The sequence below is a fragment of the Leucoraja erinacea genome, chromosome 5, assembly GCF_028641065.1.
Source record: "Leucoraja erinacea ecotype New England chromosome 5, Leri_hhj_1, whole genome shotgun sequence".
Lineage (NCBI taxonomy): Eukaryota > Metazoa > Chordata > Chondrichthyes > Rajiformes > Rajidae > Leucoraja > Leucoraja erinaceus.
Genome location: NC_073381.1, coordinates 89,973,789 through 89,991,619, shown reverse-complemented (window position 1 = coordinate 89,991,619; position 17,831 = coordinate 89,973,789). Strand labels below are relative to the sequence as shown.

The following is a 17,831-nucleotide window of genomic DNA, read 5'->3' as shown; positions in this document are numbered from 1 at the left end:
GTGTTATGGTCTTGTACAATCGAGGTGTTTAAGAGGCTTTTAGATAGGCACATGGAAGTGCAGAGCCAATTGGATAATGTACAGGCAGATAAGATCCGTTTAACTTGGCATTATGTTCGGCACAAACATTGTTCCTGTGCCATACTGTTCTTTGCTCTATCATTCGACACGATCACGCTACTCTTTTAAATATCTTTTCTACCTGTAAATCTATCAACATTTAACAATGCTGTGCACTCTGTATCTTCCCCTTTGCTCTACCTTTTGTACCACCAGACACAGGAACAGCATTTTCCCTTCCGTAATCAGGCTTTTGAACAGTTCTTCCATAAATTGGGATACTGTCTGATTCACCTCTACCCCACTGGGGAACTGATGTGCTTCAATGCTGAGAACGATATTCTGCACTCTGTATACTCCACTTTGCTCTATCTGTTGTACTTGAGTTTCAAGTGATTGTATTTTTGTGTAGTACTATCTGATCTGTTTGGATAGCATGCCAAACAAGGCTTTCCACTGTACCTCGGTACATGTGACAATAATAAACTTAAACCTAACTTTTGAAGGGCTCTTGATGCAATTAGATCAAATTAGTGGAACGTTGGAATTTGCACCATTTAAAACCAAAATGTGGATAATGCCACCTTTCATTTGTGATACAAGTTCATATTGAAATATCATGTAACTGCTGACTACTTGCAAGGAATGTTGTGGCTTGTTTGCATGTATCTGCATGTAACAACTTTTTCTTAAAATTACCCAATCAAAATCCTTTTATTATGAAAATCAAAAATAGTTACTCATAATTTTATCCTGGGCTGAATACTTTCTTCAGGAAAGTGAGGTGCACAATACTTTCAAAGGCCCTTTATTCCTCAATTTGGCTTTGTTGGTTGTGTGGTCGGGTTGGCGTTCCAGAGTTTGTTTGCTCCACCTCACCAACACTCCTCTTGGGCAGACTGAAGCTGCTGTTAAAGGAAGGGATGGGAGGCGATAGGTTATGGAACATGGCAACTCCTTTTGACCTTCTCTAAAGCAGGTTATCAGTTCCAACGCCTCTTTTGCCAATGGATTAAGAACAGTACAGGCATCAAATTTATTAACTGTAATTGACTGTAACTCTTCTAGTTAGTTAGTTTAGTGAAGAGCAGCTGGTGCAAATATCAATTTATAATTTTACTTCGGAGTCACGTGAGTGACTACGTGAAGAACCCACCCAGCGCGCAGGCGCGGCATTACGTCAGCAGTGCAACAGCGGCAGCAGCTGGAGCCAGGCTCTCCAGCTGCAGCATAAAGACGAGACCTCAGGTAAGTGCCTTTTTTGTTACAGAGTCGCGCTAGAGAGAATAATGGCCTCTCGCAAGCGACCAGCCAGGAGGACTGCCTGCCCTACTCCACCCGAGGACGGGTCCATAGCGGGACGGCAGCCTCTCGCAGCGGAGGAGCTTTTTCAACGCTCCCGCTCACCCGACACCGAGCCGCCCCCAGTGCTGCAGATTTCAACGCCCTGCACAGGGAGGAAGGCGACACAGAAAACCGACCGGCCGGTGTCCTCCAATGAATCGGAGGAACGGGAACACTCTCCCCCACCGAAAAGGGGAGACGCTCGGATAAGCTGCATGAGGCAGCTCCTCGAGCGTATGATTAATGAGGAGATGCGGCATCTCCCAGGAGGACGGGCTTTGGCCTCCTCCTCGCCACACCCTTCTGTACCCTCTATGTTCGAGGGCAGTAAGGGAGGCCAGGACTGGGCTGGCCTATCCCAAGGGCAGGCGGAGGATATCGTCAGCATGCCGGGCGTGCCGGAAGAAGAGCTACTGGGTGTAGTGGGCCGATATGCGGCACCACCAACAACTGGGATGGTGTTGCCACCCAGAATGGCGGCAACTATAAACAGGCTGTCCAACAACCCGCTGCAGGACAAGGCTGTCCAGCAGGCCCTTGACAACTACATCGCGCCAGAAAATTGCGAGGCGCTGAGGGTCAAGACGGTAAATGGGCAGATCTGGAACCAGCTGGGGCAGCACATAAGGGCTCAGGAGGTCAAAATGCAGCGAGTCCTGAAGCTCCACTCAGCAGCCGTCACCGCCTTTGCTCGGTCCGTTGGGGATGAAGACCTGACCATACCCCAGCAGGATGCCCTCGCACTGATGTGCAGCACCACGTATGAGCTAAACAACCTACGGCGGGACAACATCAGGCCTGCCCTCAACCCAACATATGCCGGCCTCTGTAAAGCTCCAGCGCCCGAACGACAGGCGCTGCTATTTGGTGCGGATCTGGCCAAAAGGCTCAAGGAGTTGGAAGAGGCGGCAAAACCAGTAGGCCTCATGAGGGCAGGGCCAGGACCGAGCAGGGCGAAGACACCCAGTTGGCCGCACGCCTCGGCAGCCACCAGCAGATACCGAGCTGGTGAAAGCCTGGTGACCGCCTCCCACTACCCCCAGAGCTCTTTTTTAGAGCGGGGCCCAGGGCGGAGCTGTGGGAAGATGCGCCGCCCCACCGCAGCACCAACACGGACAACCTTGGGCCAGACCCACCGGAAACGACCCCACAAGTGAACATGGAGGTAGGTGGGTCTGGTTCCTGTCAACATACACAGACAAAGGGTGTAGTATTAACAGGGGGACGTTTGAGGTTCTTCAAGCATGTTTGGTGCTCCCTTACTAACAATCAGTTTATACTCAACAGTATTAGTGGATACAAAATTGAGTTCAAACCAGGCGTAGAACCGCCAGTTCAGCACATGCCCCAAAGGGTGTTCCTTCCCTCGGCAGTTGAGAAGGTAGAAGGACAAGCTGAACTTGATCGGCTCGTGGCTAAAGGCATCATAGAAATGACCACACACGAGCCGCAAGAATTTGTATCAAATATTTTTCTCAAAACCAAAAAAGATGGTGGATGTCGCATTATTATTGATCTGACATCACTCAATCAGTCTGTTGAGTATCAACATTTCAAAATGGAGACATTTGTCACTGCCAGACAACTGACAACTGATCTCCAAGGGATACTACATGGCAAGCATAGATATCAAAGATGCTTACTATTTGGTACCCATTCATAAAGATTACTTTAAATATCTGAAATTTATCTGGAGGGGCCAGCTATGGCAGTACCGAGCTTTGCCCAATGGTTTAACGACAGCTCCCAGACTATTTACGAAAATTCTTAAAGTGGCCATGAAGAAATTGAGAGAACTAAAACATTTAGTAGTGGCCTATCTGGACGATGTTCTCATATTAGGAAGAACACGGGAACAAGCTGTCGCAGGAGTGTTAGCCACTAAACAACTCCTTGAAACTTTGGGTTTTATCCTTCACCCAGATAAATCAATATTGGAGCCTACTACTAACATGGATTACTTAGGCTTCACTATTGACACGATTCACATGACTGTCACTCTGCCCAGAAACAAAACAGTTTCACTCATTGAAACTTGTAGCCATTTAATTGCTACACCGCAACCTAGAATACGGCATGTAGCCAGAGTTATTGGCTCTATAGTAGCAGCATTTCCGGCTGCCCAACATGGGCCCTTGCATTATCAAAATCTACAAAGAGCAAGGACTCATGCATTACGCCTTCATAGGGGGCATTATGATCGCAAAATGGATTTACCCGCTGAAGCCAAATCAGAACTTCAGTGGTGGGTTGACAATATTTGGCACAGTCACAGTCCTATCACCGTAACCAATCCTAACATAACCATTGCAACGGATGCCAGTGCTTTAGGCTGGGGAGCTACTAACTCCATAGACAGTACAGGTGGCAGATGGACTAACTCAGAGGCATCGCTACTACAATCACTGGGCATTAACTTTTTGGAAATGCTCGCCGCCTTTTATGGGCTAAAAGCATATGCATCTGGTATGCGGCACGTGCATGTTAGAATTATGATCGACAACACTACGGCAGTATCTTATATCCAGCACATGGGTGGCATTAAATCAGTATCATGCGACAAATTAACTGCTATAATCTGGCAATGGTGTGTCGAGAGACATATTTGGCTATCAGCTGCTTATTTACCAGGCAAGCTAAATTTAGTGGCGGACACCAGGTCACGAAAATTCAACGACAACATCGAATGGATGTTGGACCCAAAATTATTTGCTAAAATTATCAAGCAATATGGTACGCCAGATATAGATTTGTTTGCGTCTAGGTTAAATCACCAACTACCCATGTATGTGGCTTGGGAACCAGACCCAGAGGCAGCAGCGGTAGATGCCTTCACGCTGGACTGGGGAAATTTCTTTTTCTATGCTTTCCCTCCCTTCTGCCTCATCAGTCGGGTACTCCAGAAAATTCAGGCAGACTCAGCCTCTGGCATTCTGGTCGTGCCCGACTGGCCTACCCAACCATGGTTCCCAATGTTCCACGACATGGTGGTAGAGACACCAATGGTCCTTCAACACCACCCCCAATTATTGACTCACCCGGTAACTGGCATTAGCCATCCATGCCACCAAAAATTGAAACTCCTGGTTTCCAGATTTTGAACAGGCCTTACCGGGGATTGGGGTTATCAGACAGAACAATCACCACCATGTCGGCATCCCTGCGAGTTTCCACCAAGAAACAGTACCTGACCTTCATCAGGAAATGGGAACAGTACTGTCTGGACGCAGGGACATCCTACAAGACGGCTTCGATCTCGGATGTGCTGGAGTTCCTGGCCCACCTGCACCATGATCTCAAGATGAGCTACAGTGCCATCAATACGGCTCGGAGCGCACTGTCCGCATACCTCATGCCGATAGAACAGCATAGTGTGGGATCCCACCCTCTAGTCATCAGACTCCTTAAGGGGATCTTTAATACCAAACCCCCTACACCTAGATACACTCACATGTGGGATGTGAGTGTAGTTCTCACACACCTTCGAGGTTGGCCTCTGGTGGGATCCCTGAGCCTGGAACAGGCCACTTACAAAACCCTCATGCTCATGGCGCTTGTCTCAGCTCAAAGGGTTCAGTCGCTCCATCAGCTAAATCTGAACTACATGGTGACCACCCCAGATACCATTACTTTCACCATGCCGGGGTTGGTAAAACAAAGTAGACCAGGTACATCAAACTCCCCGTTGATCTTCCGGGCTTACCCTCCAGAACCTAGGCTGTGTGTGGTGACCCACCTTCATCATTATCTAGACACAACCCAAACGCTAAGAGGGAGAGAGAAAGCCTTATGGGTTAGCCACAGAAAGCCTTTTGGACGGGTAACCAGCCAAACATTATCCAGATGGTTGAAACAGGTCCTCAGCATGGCAGGGATTAACACAAATGTTTTTAAATCCCATTCAACCAGGGCAGCGTCCACCTCAGCGGCGGATAGGATGCAGGTTCCCCTCGACCACATCCTCAGAGCAGCGGGATGGTCAAGGGAATCGACATTCCAACAATTTTACAAGAAACCGCTGATGGAACAGGACGTCTTTGCGGATACCGTTTTAAAAACCGCAAAGTTATGATTTAAAGCCCATGGGAGCTATTTTGTTTTTTGTTATAGTTAATAAATATTTCTTTTATAACTAAACAAACTTGTTGGTCTCTAGCTACCACTTCCTCCCTCGATGATCTTTCAGCAGTGAGTGATATAACTGTTACACGGTTTGAAATCACAGACCTTTGAAGTCTTCACGTAGTCACTCACGTGACTCCGAAGTAAAATAGTAAGATTAAACGAGTACTTACCAGTACGAAGTTTGATCTGTATTTTATGAGGAGTTACGATGAGGGATTACGTGCCCTCCGCTCCCACCCTCATTATATAGATCAAATTCGGACTAATGTCTCGTTGGTCTTCACTATCTTTACTTCAACTAGTGTCTATCTGTGATTCCACACCGCTGCTTGGAAGTATGCCGCGCCTGCGCGCTGGGTGGGTTCTTCACGTAATCCCTCATCGTAACTCCTCATAAAATACAGATCAAACTTCGTACTGGTAAGTACTCGTTTAATCTTACTATTAAGCTACATTGATCATCAATTCTTTTCCATAAATATATCCTCCTTTAGACTTTAGAGATACAGTGAAGAAATAGGTCCTTTGGTGCACCGAGTCTGTCCCCATCAGCGATCAGTTCATTTAATAAACTAATAACTAAAACATATAAAATCAAATTTTAATAATCAAATTTTTTATGTTTAGAGGTGCCGTCTCAAAAAAAACCTACTGGTTAAGAATAAAGGTCTTTATTGGAACCTGAGAGCATTGGTAAGAAATTGAGAGTAGACCAGTGGCAATACTTTGAAGTAAGTCAGTGAGATTCCTCTGTGCAGTGTTGGCTCAGTTCAAAGCTTGTCAATAAAAATAAATTAAGATGGTGGTATTCTAAAAACATTGCTGGTTAGAAAGCTAAGCTGCCAGCATTAAAACCCACTTAAAGAAATCAGCATTTCAAAGGATCCCTCTGGGAGCATAAAATCAATTGATGACACCAGTAAAATCAAAGTGCTGTGGCCAAAGATGGTTAAAGCATGCCTGAGGGACAGCAAATGGGAGAAACAAGTTGTGCAGGCAATTTATGTTAAGGAGCAACATATTCAGTGATTGTGACCATGCATAACTGCTTGTCAAAAAGACACTTCGATCCAGGAATTAATGCTTTGAATTGGACAATTGCCAATGTTGTTCCAGCATTTATCACTTTATTCCTGCGCTTGATGTATGTTCCTGTCTTCCATTGCCTAATATAAGCACCTCCAACTTGGGCAAGATGATTTATAATTAATGCTAAATACAGCTGTTCAAAGTCAACAACCATGGGACCCTTGCCTTAACGGCAAATGCATGTTATGGTATTATTTGAATTCAATTACAGCTATCATTTTAAGGTGGATGAATTGGATTGTGCATGTGCATGTGTTTGATGTCTTCTGTCTCCTAATGCTGCATTTGGAAACAATGAAATTATAAAAAATCTGAATTACATTGCTTGTGTTAGTTAGTCTTGCAGCATGGAAACAGGCCATTCGGTCCAACTTGCCCACACCGACCAACATGCCCCTTCTGCACTAGTCCCACCTGCCTGCATTTCGCCCATATCCCCCTAAACATGTCCATGGACCTGTCTAAACGTTTCTTAAACATTTTGATAGTACCTGCCTCAACGACCTCCTCCAGCAGCTCGTTCCAAACACCCAACATCCTTTGTGTGACAAAGTAACCCCTCAGATTATTATTAAATCCTACCTTAACCGATGTCCTCTGGTTGTCGATTCTCCTACTCTGGGCACGAGACTTTGTGCTTCTCCCCGATCTATTCCTCACATGATTTTGTACATTTCTGAGGCAACATAACTCTGTTCTTGACTTGTCTATGTTCAATGATTAAAAATACGGCTTGATATTCCTAAATCATGTACCGGATCTTAACCAAGCGAGAACATAGAACATAAAACAGTACAAGACAGGAACAGATCCTTTAGACCACATTTTGTGCCGAATATGATTCCAAGACCAACCCTTATCTGCCTTAAAGCTACACTCTCTATTTGATATTTCCATCCTGGGAAATAGTGATCTACAATAGTGCACTGCTGTCTTTGAATGATTCAGAGGGGTGGGGTAAAATGATGTAAATATTCTCAGATATTACCTTCACATCTTTTTTTTCCTGCCCAGAGTTCAACTTTGATGGGGATCATACATTTGGGGGAATGTTAAGGCAAGTGAATGCAGCTAATCCAATCCATAATATTCCCTAGACTTTAGAGATGCAGCGTAGAAACAGGCCCTTCGTCTCCAAATTCTACGTCATTGGAGTGTGGGAGGAAACCGGAGCACCTGGAAAAAACCCACGCTGTCACGGGAAGAATACAGATACTCCATACAGACAGCACCCTTAGTCATAATCGAACCCGGCTGTCTGGCGGTGTAAGGCAGCAACTCTACCGAAGTTTATATTTTATCCTAATAGTTGAATCTTTATCCTAATGCAATATTTGCACTTATTTTTAGTTTTGGAAAATGAACTTCCATACACTGATGATGATGATGGATGACCAGGAAGAAGGAAAAAAGTTTGATTTTGACAGCGATGAAGTACCGGAGGCAGATCAGGAGCCCACCTCTGAACATGGACCTGTGTTCATACGCGCACAGGAACAGGGACCTCCCCTGGACTTCACACCGGATCACGTGGCTATCGAGGCTTTACCTGACAACAATGGATATTATGAAATAACAGAAAACAACATGTTTGCGAATCGACACACACACGATTCAGCTGAAAACCCAGAGGCAAAGACGCAAGGTATTTGCAGCAGTAAAAATCATTTGCATTTCCTAACTTTGACTGCCATACCAAAATGTGTTGCACTTGCCTGTGTTGGATTCTAGCCAGCACAGGTGATATGAAGTTGGAAAGAGGGAGTGCAGACTCATCAGACTGATATCTGGGCTTGAGTGGACTAGATCATGAGGTAAAATTACCGAAGACTTTAATTTCCTTGAGCATAGAATACCGCAGTGATTTAAAGAAGGGATGATGCATTAATTATCATTAAATGGAATGATGATGCACATTGAGATTTCTTCCTTTTGTGGAGCTGCCCAGGGCTAGGGCTAAGTTATGAAGTAAAATTACTCATGACTTTAATTTCCTTGCACATAGAATACCGCAGTGATGTAAAGGAGGGATAATGCATTTATTATCATTTAGTGAAATGGTGAGGTACATTGAGACTATTCCCTGGTGGAGCTGTCCAGGGCTAGGAAACACGAGGTAACCTCAGAATGTTTCCCTTCACACAAAAGGAGAGTCTGCTCAGATGTAACTGGAGCTTATCCACCCGAACATCTGTTTGGTCAGTCCTATAAAGGATATGGAACCAAGATTGCTGGAGGGAGTTGTCATCCAGATCCAGATGACCCAACATAAGGTTGAAACTCTTCTTCCTTTCCGATAACAGTTGTGGGCCCGGAAGTGTGTAAGAAGGAACTGCAGATGCTGGTTTAAACCGAAGATAGACTCAAAAAGCTGAAGTAACACAGCGGGACAGGCAGCATCTCTGGAGAGAAGGAATGGGTGACGTTTGGGGTTGAGACCCTTCTTCAGACTGGTTAGGGATAAGGGAAACGAGAGATAGACGGTGATGCGGAGAGATAAAGAACAATGTTTGAAAGATATGTAAAAAAGGAACGAAGATAAAGGAAACAGGCCATTGTAAGCTGATCGTAGGGCGAAAATGAGAAGCTAGTGCGACTTGGGTGGGGGAGGGATAGAGAGAGAGGGAATGCCGGGGCTACCTGAAGTGAGAGGAATCCATATTCATACCACTGGGCTGCAGGCTGCCCAAGCGAAATATGAGATGCTGTTCCTCCAATTTGTGTTTAGTCTCACTCTGACAATGGAGGAGATCGTGGACAGAAAGGTCTGTGTAGGAATGGGAAGGAGAATTTAAGTGTCCAGCAACCGGGAGATCATGTAGGTTCACGCGTGCTGAGCGAAACGATCAGCCAGTCTGCGCTTGGTCTCGCTGATGTATAAGAGTCCACATCTTGAACAACGGATACAGTCGATAAGGTTGGAGGAGCTGCAAGTGAACCTCTGCCTAACCTGAAAGGACTGTCGGGGTCCCTGCACAGTCGAGGGAGGAGGTATAGCGACAGGTGTTGCATCTTCTATGGTTGCAGGAGAGGGTACCTGGGGAGGGGGTGGTTTGGGTGGGAAGGGATGAATTAACCAGGGAGTTGCAGAGGGAACGGTCTCCGCGAAAGGCTGAAAGGAGTGGAGATGGGAAAATGTAGCTAATGGTGGGATCCCGTTGGAGGTGGCTGAAATTTCAGAGGATTATGTGTTGAATGCAATGGCTGATAGGGTAAGGAGGACTGTTGCGACTAGGGGGAGGGGGAGCAAAGGCGGAGCTTCAGGGTACCGAGGAGGCACGAGTGAGGGCCTCGTCTTTGATGGACAGGTGGGCCTGGAAGTGATGAGAACCTGCCATTACCTGTCAACAAGGTTTCATTGGTTGATATTCCTAATCTCCTCCTGTTGCACGTCAGAAGATCTGAAGAATGAGCGCAGGAAGGGAACCAGAGGACAGGTGCAGAGCAGATGAAATCTTTAGACTTTTTTACTTTAGAAATACAGTGTGGAAACAGGCCTTTCGCCCCACCAAGGCAACACCGACCAGCGATCACCCTCGTACACTAACACTAGGAACAATTTACAATTTTATTTGCCAAAGCCAGTCAGGATCGACCCCAGGTCTCTGGCGCTGTAAGGCAGCAACTCTATCGTTGCACCGCTGTGTCCAAATGTCTTTTAAATATTGCTATAGTACCTGCCTCAATTATCTCCTAGGGCAGCTTGTTCCATATACTCATCACCATCTGTGTAAAAAAAAATTGTCCCTTAAAAACATGGAGTCTAAAGCTAGATGTGTATAATGTGTTTCCATGCCAACCACACCCATGCATCCCATCCAAATGCTCTTTGGGAATTTTTGGTGGCACTGAATGTGCCCCAATTTGAGCCTGACCACCCAACCTCCCACATATATTGAACTATACAGCGCGGCATCAGACCCTTCGGCCCACTGAGTCCGTGCCGACCAGCAATCCCTACACATTAACACTATTCTACACACACTAGGGACAATTTACATTTATACTAAACCCACCTGAAACCGAAGATCTTGGAGAAAACCCACGCAGTTCATGGGGAGAACGTACAAACTCAGAACAGACAGCATCCGTAGTCAGGATTGAACCCGGGTCCCTGGCGCTGTAAGGCATCAACTCTACCACTGGGCCACCGTGCCGTGTATATATATATATATATTCCAATAAAACATTGTCATGATCAGTTGCCCAGCTCAGTATTATATCCACGTCCACATGAAAGCACCTGTGTCTTCCTTTCAGATTCATATAAGTTTATTGTCATTTGCATCAGGTGCAATGGAATTCCTAGTTGGCATGACGCTCACAGAGTAACCAATAGGTACAATTGGGACACAGCAAATGTAGCAACAGGACACCCTCCTACCCTATGCGTAGATAGGAAACTTGGCAACCCCACCTCCAAACAGGGCACTCCACAAATGGCGCCAAAACCTGGCGACCCTTGCAAATGGGCTGTTTCTATACACGCTGCACCAATCTGGGATTTTACTTATGTATAATGAACTCTTACTGAACTATATACAAGAGAGAACGATGTGTTCAAGGGAGAGTTATATATAGCTCTTAGGGCTAACGGAATCAAGGGATATGGTGAGAAAGCAGGAACGGGGTACTGATTTTGGATGATCAGCCATGATCATATTGAATGGCGGTGCTGGCTCGAAGGCCTGAATGGCCTATTCCTGCAACTATTTCAAATGTATGCAAAAGAAGGAATTTCACTGTACCTGTACCTTGAAACATGTGATGATAAAGAACCATTGAATCATGAAGTTCAGTGGGTGGGTTGAAGGGCCTGTGTTTGTACTGCTCGACTCCATGAGGCGATCAACTAGATCTTTCCGAAATGGCCTTCACGGTTGAGACAAGTAAGATGAGTAACGTTGTTGTGAACCTTCTCCAAGCTTCCCTCTGACACCAACTGGTGAGTACGTCTATTTTGAAGTCCAACACCTTCATGCATTTTGTTGTCAAATCCCCACCCCAACACTGCAAAGGACACTCCCCCTCTATTCCACCCCACAGACTGAACGGTCCCCTATCCTACCCACAGACACTCCTTCTCAGCTGTGATGGAATGGCAGTGGAAGGAATTGCCATTGCGCACCTGCTTTCAGGAGGAAGGGAGGGAGGGAGGAGTGTGTGCACATTTAGCAAAGAGCTGTCTTTGCCCCTGCAGTGCCCCCCTCCTTAGGCACCTTGATCCCACCTGAATTCTGATTGATTCCTAGAGGGGCTTCAGCCCCAAACATCCAACACCCTCTGACCTGATACATACAAGTCGGTTGTGGATGTTTAACCTTTTCTTGTAATTAGAAAAGTTGGAAGGAAAACACTCAGCAGCATGGTGGAGCAGCGGATAGAGCTCATGGCACCAGAGACCGGATTCAATCCTAATCTCAGGTGCTATCTGCGTGGAGTTTGCACATTTTCCCTGTGACCGCGTGGGTTTCCTCTGGGTGCCACAAACACGTGTGGGTTGGTAAAATAATCAATTAATAATCAACTAATTGATTAATTAATCATTAAAAAGATGATTGACCTTTGTAAAGTTGCGAAGGGAGTGGATGAGAAAGTGGGATATCATAGAACAATCACCAGTTTGAACAGCTGATAGATGGTCAATAGGCTGTGGGCCAAGCATCAAAAACGTGTCTAGAATTCAACTTTCGCGACCCATGTCTCGGAACTAAATGAAATTTTTGTCAGTGCCAAAAGCTGCACATTAATTAATTAAACCAATTCGAAAATAAGATCGAAAAAGTAAGCACCATCTAACGTCCAATATATATATATTATCTATTATATATTAAAACTGTGTGGCTGCCGCCTGCCATCCGGCGTGCCTTTCTGCCTTTTGATTCGTTGACGGCTGCTCCTTCCTATCAGCTTCCAACACACTTCAAAACAAAGTTGCAAGACAGGAACACTCTGAACTTTTCACCTCAATGGGATATCACAGCAAGTGCTTCAACAGGAGGGGGAGGGCCAATTGGTATTGCAATTGGAACTGCTGCAGCAGGCAGGGGAGGTGCAATTGGAATTTTTTTTTAAATCCACTGCTGAGGGAGGCAGGGGAGTGCTGGAATCTTACATTTGGGAACGGTTTCAGTTCCGTTGGAGGAAACGAGTGCATGGTGGAATATTGGGTTGGGGGATCACACCATTGGGGGAGCAGACCCAACGGGTCTGCACTTGGTCTAGTATTTTATATATATGACTGTAATCATATATAATTATGTATAATTATGTTATATAAAAATAATATAATTAATATAATTGTGAAGTTTTTTTTTAATGAGCCTGCTGCAGAGGTCCTCTTGAACCAGCCTAATTAATGGGTGAGTGCAGTTCCTGTGGGTTCCCCCGTTTACTGAACCCCACTGACTGCCAGTGTGCAAAGTGGCCATAGTGGGACTGGGGCAGTGCCAGGCTGGGGGAAGGCTAAGGCAGGAAAATGTTTAACCCTAACCCAGGAAATTGCCTAACCCTAATTGGCCCCCCCTTCCAGAGCTGCTCACAGCTGGAGCTGGAGCCACTTTGGGACCGGCTGCGGGCTCCTTACGTGTAGCCCCGCAGCACGTCCACCTCGGCCAGCATGACCTTCTGGCGGTGATGATGGTGGGGAGCAGCACTGTCCTGCACACCGCCCGGGCCGCCTTCAGCACCCCCATAGCGCCGGCTCCATCAGACCGCCCGCTCGCTTGCTGCAACACTGGCAGCCTGACAGCCCGACTGACCCCACGCCGCACCCACCAAAGGCCCAGCCCGACGCTCACCAACCCAGTGGAGGCCCGGCCTGACCGACGCTCACCAACCCAGCGGCCCAACGCTCACCCAACCCAGGGAGGCCCGGCCCAACGCTCACCAACCCAGCGGAGGCCCGGCCCAATGCTCACCAACCCAGCGGAGGCCCGGCCCAACGCTCACCAACCCAGCAGCCCAACGCTCACCAACCCAACAGCCCAACGCTCACCAACCCAGCGGCCCAACGCTCACCAACCCAGCAGCCCAACGCTCACCAACCCAACAGCCCAACGCTCACCAACCCAGCGGAGGCCCGGCCCAATGCTCACCAACCCAGCGGAGGCTCCCCAACCCAACGCTCACCAACCCAGTGGAGCCCCCGGCCCCAACGCTCACCAACCCAGTGGAGGCCCGGCCCAACGCTCACCAACCCAGTGGAGGCCCGGCCCAACGCTCACCAACCCAGTGGAGGCCCGGCCAAACGCTCACCAACCCAGTGGAGGCCCGGCCCAACGCTCACCAACCCTCACCAGGCCCGGCCCAACGCTCACCAACCCAGCTGCCCCACGCTCACCAACCCAGCCGCCCAACGCTCACCAACCCAGCCGCCCAACGCTCACCAACCCAACAGCCCAACGCTCACCAACCCAGCGGCCCAACGCTCACCAACCCAGCGGCCCAACGCTCACCAACCCAGTGGAGGCCCGGCCCAACGCTCACCAACCCCAGTGGAGGCCCGGCCCAAACGCTCACCAACCCAGCGGAGGCCCAACCGACGCTCACCTACCCAGCGGAGGCCACCAACCCGACCAACGCTCACCAACCCAGTGGAGGCCCCGGCCCAACGCTCACCAACCCAGCGGAGGCCCGGCCCAATGCTCACCAACCCAGCGGAGGCCCGGCCCAACGCTCACCAACCCAGTGGAGGCCCGGCCCAACGCTCACCAACCCAGCGGAGGCCCGGCCCAACGCTCACCAACCCAACGGCACCAACCCAGTGGAGGCCCGCCCAACGCTCACCAACCCAGTGGAGGCCCGGCCCAACGCTCACCAACCCAGTGGAGGCCCCGCCCAACGCTCACCAACCCAGCGGAGGCCCCAACCGACGCTCACCGCTACCCAGCGGAGGCCCAACGCCCAATGCTCACCAACCCAGCGGAGGCCCGCCCAATGCTCACCAACCCAGTGGAGGCCCCGGCCCAATGCTCACCTACCCAGTGGAGGCCCGGCCCAACGCTCACCAACCCAGCGGAGGCCCGGCCCAACGCTCACCCACCCAGCGGAGGCTCGGCCCAATGCTCACCCGCCCAGCGGAGGCTCGGCCCAATGCTCACCAACCCAGCGGAGGCCCGGCCCAACGCTCACCAACCCAGTGGAGGCCCGGCCCAACGCTCACCAACCCAGCGGAGGCCCAACGCTCACCGACGCTCACCTACCCAGCGGAGGCCCGGCCCAATGCTCACCTACCCAGCGGAGGCCCAACCGACGCTCACCTACCCAGCGGAGGCCCGGCCCGACCAACGCTCACCTACCCAGTGGAGGCCCGGCCCAACGCTCACCTACCCAGCGGAGGCCCAACCGACGCTCACCTACCCAGCGGAGGCCCGGCCCGACCAACGCTCACCTACCCAGCGGAGGCCCAACCGACGCTCACCACCCCCAGCGGAGGCCCGGCCCAATGCTCACCAACCCAGTGGAGGCCCGGCCCAACGCTCACCAACCCAGCGGAGGCCCAACCGACGCTCACCAACCCAGCGGAGGCCCGGCCCAATGCTCACCTACCCAGCGGAGGCCCAACCCGACGCTCACCTACCCAGCGGAGGCCCGGCCCGACCAACGCTCACCTACCCAGCGGAGGCCAACCGACGCTCACCAACCCAGCGGAGGCCCGGCCCAATGCTCTCACCACCCCAGCGGAGGCCCGGCCAACGCTCACCAACCCAGCGGAGGCCCGGCCCAATGCTCACCAACCCAGCGGAGGCCCGGCCCAATGCTCACCAACCCAGCAGAGGCCCGGCCCAATGCTCACCAACCCAGCGGAGGCCCGGCCAAACCGAACCCCACCAACCCAGCGGAGGCCCGGCCCAACCGACGCTCACCAACCCAGCGGAGGCCCGGCCCGACCCCAACGCTCACCAACCCAGCGGAGGCCCAACCGACCAACGCTCACCAACCCAGCGGAGGCCCGGCCCAATGCTCACCAACCCAGCGGAGGCTCGGTCCAACTCTCACCACACACTGGCATCTGACAGCCCGACCGATCCTCCACAGCATCCATCGGCCTACTGACAAGCCCGACCGACCGGCCGACCGACTGACTGACTGACTGACTGACTGACTGACTGACTGACTGACCCTAACCCAAACCCTAGCTGTACATTTGTTATTTAACATTTTTATTTTACAGTTCACATTATAACTTTATAAAGATAAATCAATTGAGAAACAAAATGAACAGCAAGGTGAGCATTACCTTTATTTCTCGGAAATCTTGTTATTGTTTTGATGTAATGAGGAGGCAGCCATGATCCCAGGGTTCTCGTTGCCTAGCGACCATAAAACAAGGCACGGATTTGGCCAATTTGCGTTCGACCTCAATGTCAAACGTGCATTGATTGGGCAATTACTACTCGGAAAATTTGAGGTTTTTCTTATATTTCTTAAAAATATGCAGGTTTTGGGCTTGACGGTTTTCAGGTATGGTTTCTATAATATTTTTACACAATATGTTAAAAATGTAGGTAGTTCCTCGAGTTGGGTCATGAACCTGAACGAAAAAGCTCCTTGGCCCACAGCGTACAAAGTGGACTCAGTGCGTCGATGGTCCTTGCTGTATCTGTAAGCTGAAGTAAAATGGCAGGCAGTACGCGAGTGGAGTTCACAACTCATTTCAGTGCATTGATAGGAATGTGATCGTCTTTTGCAGGAAAGGACGCAGCTGCCGGACGGCGGAGCTCACCAAAGCAGACTGCAGCCGAGGTGTCGGTCACAAAAGTGAACCCATATTCAGTTATAGATATCAGGCCGTTGCAGGGGGCTGAGCAAGTGGAGCTCTCAGGAGCAGAACATGGCTGCCAGGAGGACAAGACAACGGGCCACTTGCCGTCTCCGGGATATTGTGTACCCGTTCCCTGTGGGTATGCTGTGCCATCCAATGTACCAATGCTGATCCCGACATATACAGCACCCGTCACTTTAATAAGGAATATTTCGGTCGACGAGGAAGGTGAGGCATCTACCTTGTTAAAACAGAAATTGACAGGAAGGTTTGTTAACTGTGTTTAACTATTTTCCTGTTCGTCGGAATGTCAGATGTTTTACAAAGGGGAAGGATTAATTGAGCATGCTGATTTTGTCCAGCCTTTACCGGGCAACCCGTGATGCTTTCTCAGAGTGATATGTGGCTGTGTATGAATGAACGCTGAGCTGGGAGTGTCAGAAAGCAGCTTCTGAGGCTGGAAATTCACCAAGATTCAGAGAGTAAGACCGACGTGGGCTGTCGCCATTTGAGCCACAACCTTCAAACCAGTTCCTGCAAAACACACCCTCTACTCTACCGTTCAATCATAACTGATCTATCTTTCCTTCTCAACCCCATTCTGCCTTCTCCCCGTAACCCCTGACACTCATCCTAATCAAGAATCTGCCATTCTCCACTTTAAAAATATCCATTGACTTGGCCTCCACAGCCATTTATGGCAATGAATTCCACAGACTCACCACCCACTGACTAAAGAAATCCCTCCTCATCTCCTTTCCGAAGTTACGTCCTTTTATTCTGAGGCACTGGCCTCTGGTCCTAGATTCTCCCACTAGTGGAAAAATCCTCTCCGCATTCACTCTATACAGACCTTTCACTATTCGGTAAGTTTCAATGAGGTCCCCCCCTCATCCTGTGGTATGTGTGATGCAGGGTGGTGAATCTGTGGAATTCATTGCTGCAGACGGCTGTGGAGGCCAAGTCTTTGGGTATTTTAAAAGTGGAGATTGATTCTTGATTAGAAAGGGTGTCAAAGGTTACTGGGAGAAGACAGCAGAATGGGGTTGAGAGGGAAAGATAGATCAGCCATAAATCAGCCCTGATTGAATTGCACAGTAGACTATAAAGGCCGAATGGCCAAATTCTGCTCCTATTTCTTATGATCTTATGATGCTGGGTGAATATTTTCAGATCGTACGTGGGGAAATTAGGAAGCCTACTACCCTAAGTGAGAGAGAGCCTAGTAAATTTGGCAGCCTAGGATTACAGTTTCTTAGATAAAGAAAAGAACGTTTGAATGACCAAGTCATAGAATATTACTAGGCAAGTTCAAGTAAACTGGATTAGTGCACACAGATACTTGATGGTCAGACGATAGACACAAAAACTGGAGAACTCAGCAGGTCAGGTAGCATCTCTGGAGAAAAGGAATCGGTGACGTTTTGGTTCGAGGTCTTTCTTCAGA

The 17,831-nt window shown here is 49.0% G+C and overlaps 1 protein-coding gene across 1 annotated transcript in view; it reads left to right on the top strand.

Moving 5' to 3' along the window:
- arhgef10 (Rho guanine nucleotide exchange factor (GEF) 10) overlaps positions 1–17,831 on the top strand; it is a 269,667-nt gene that overhangs the window by 94,515 nt on the left and 157,321 nt on the right. Inside the window, 3 exon segments of the mRNA XM_055636192.1 lie at positions 7,969–8,006; positions 8,008–8,263; positions 16,313–16,612. Of these exon segments, the coding sequence (XP_055492167.1) occupies positions 7,969–8,006; positions 8,008–8,263; positions 16,313–16,612 (594 nt within the window).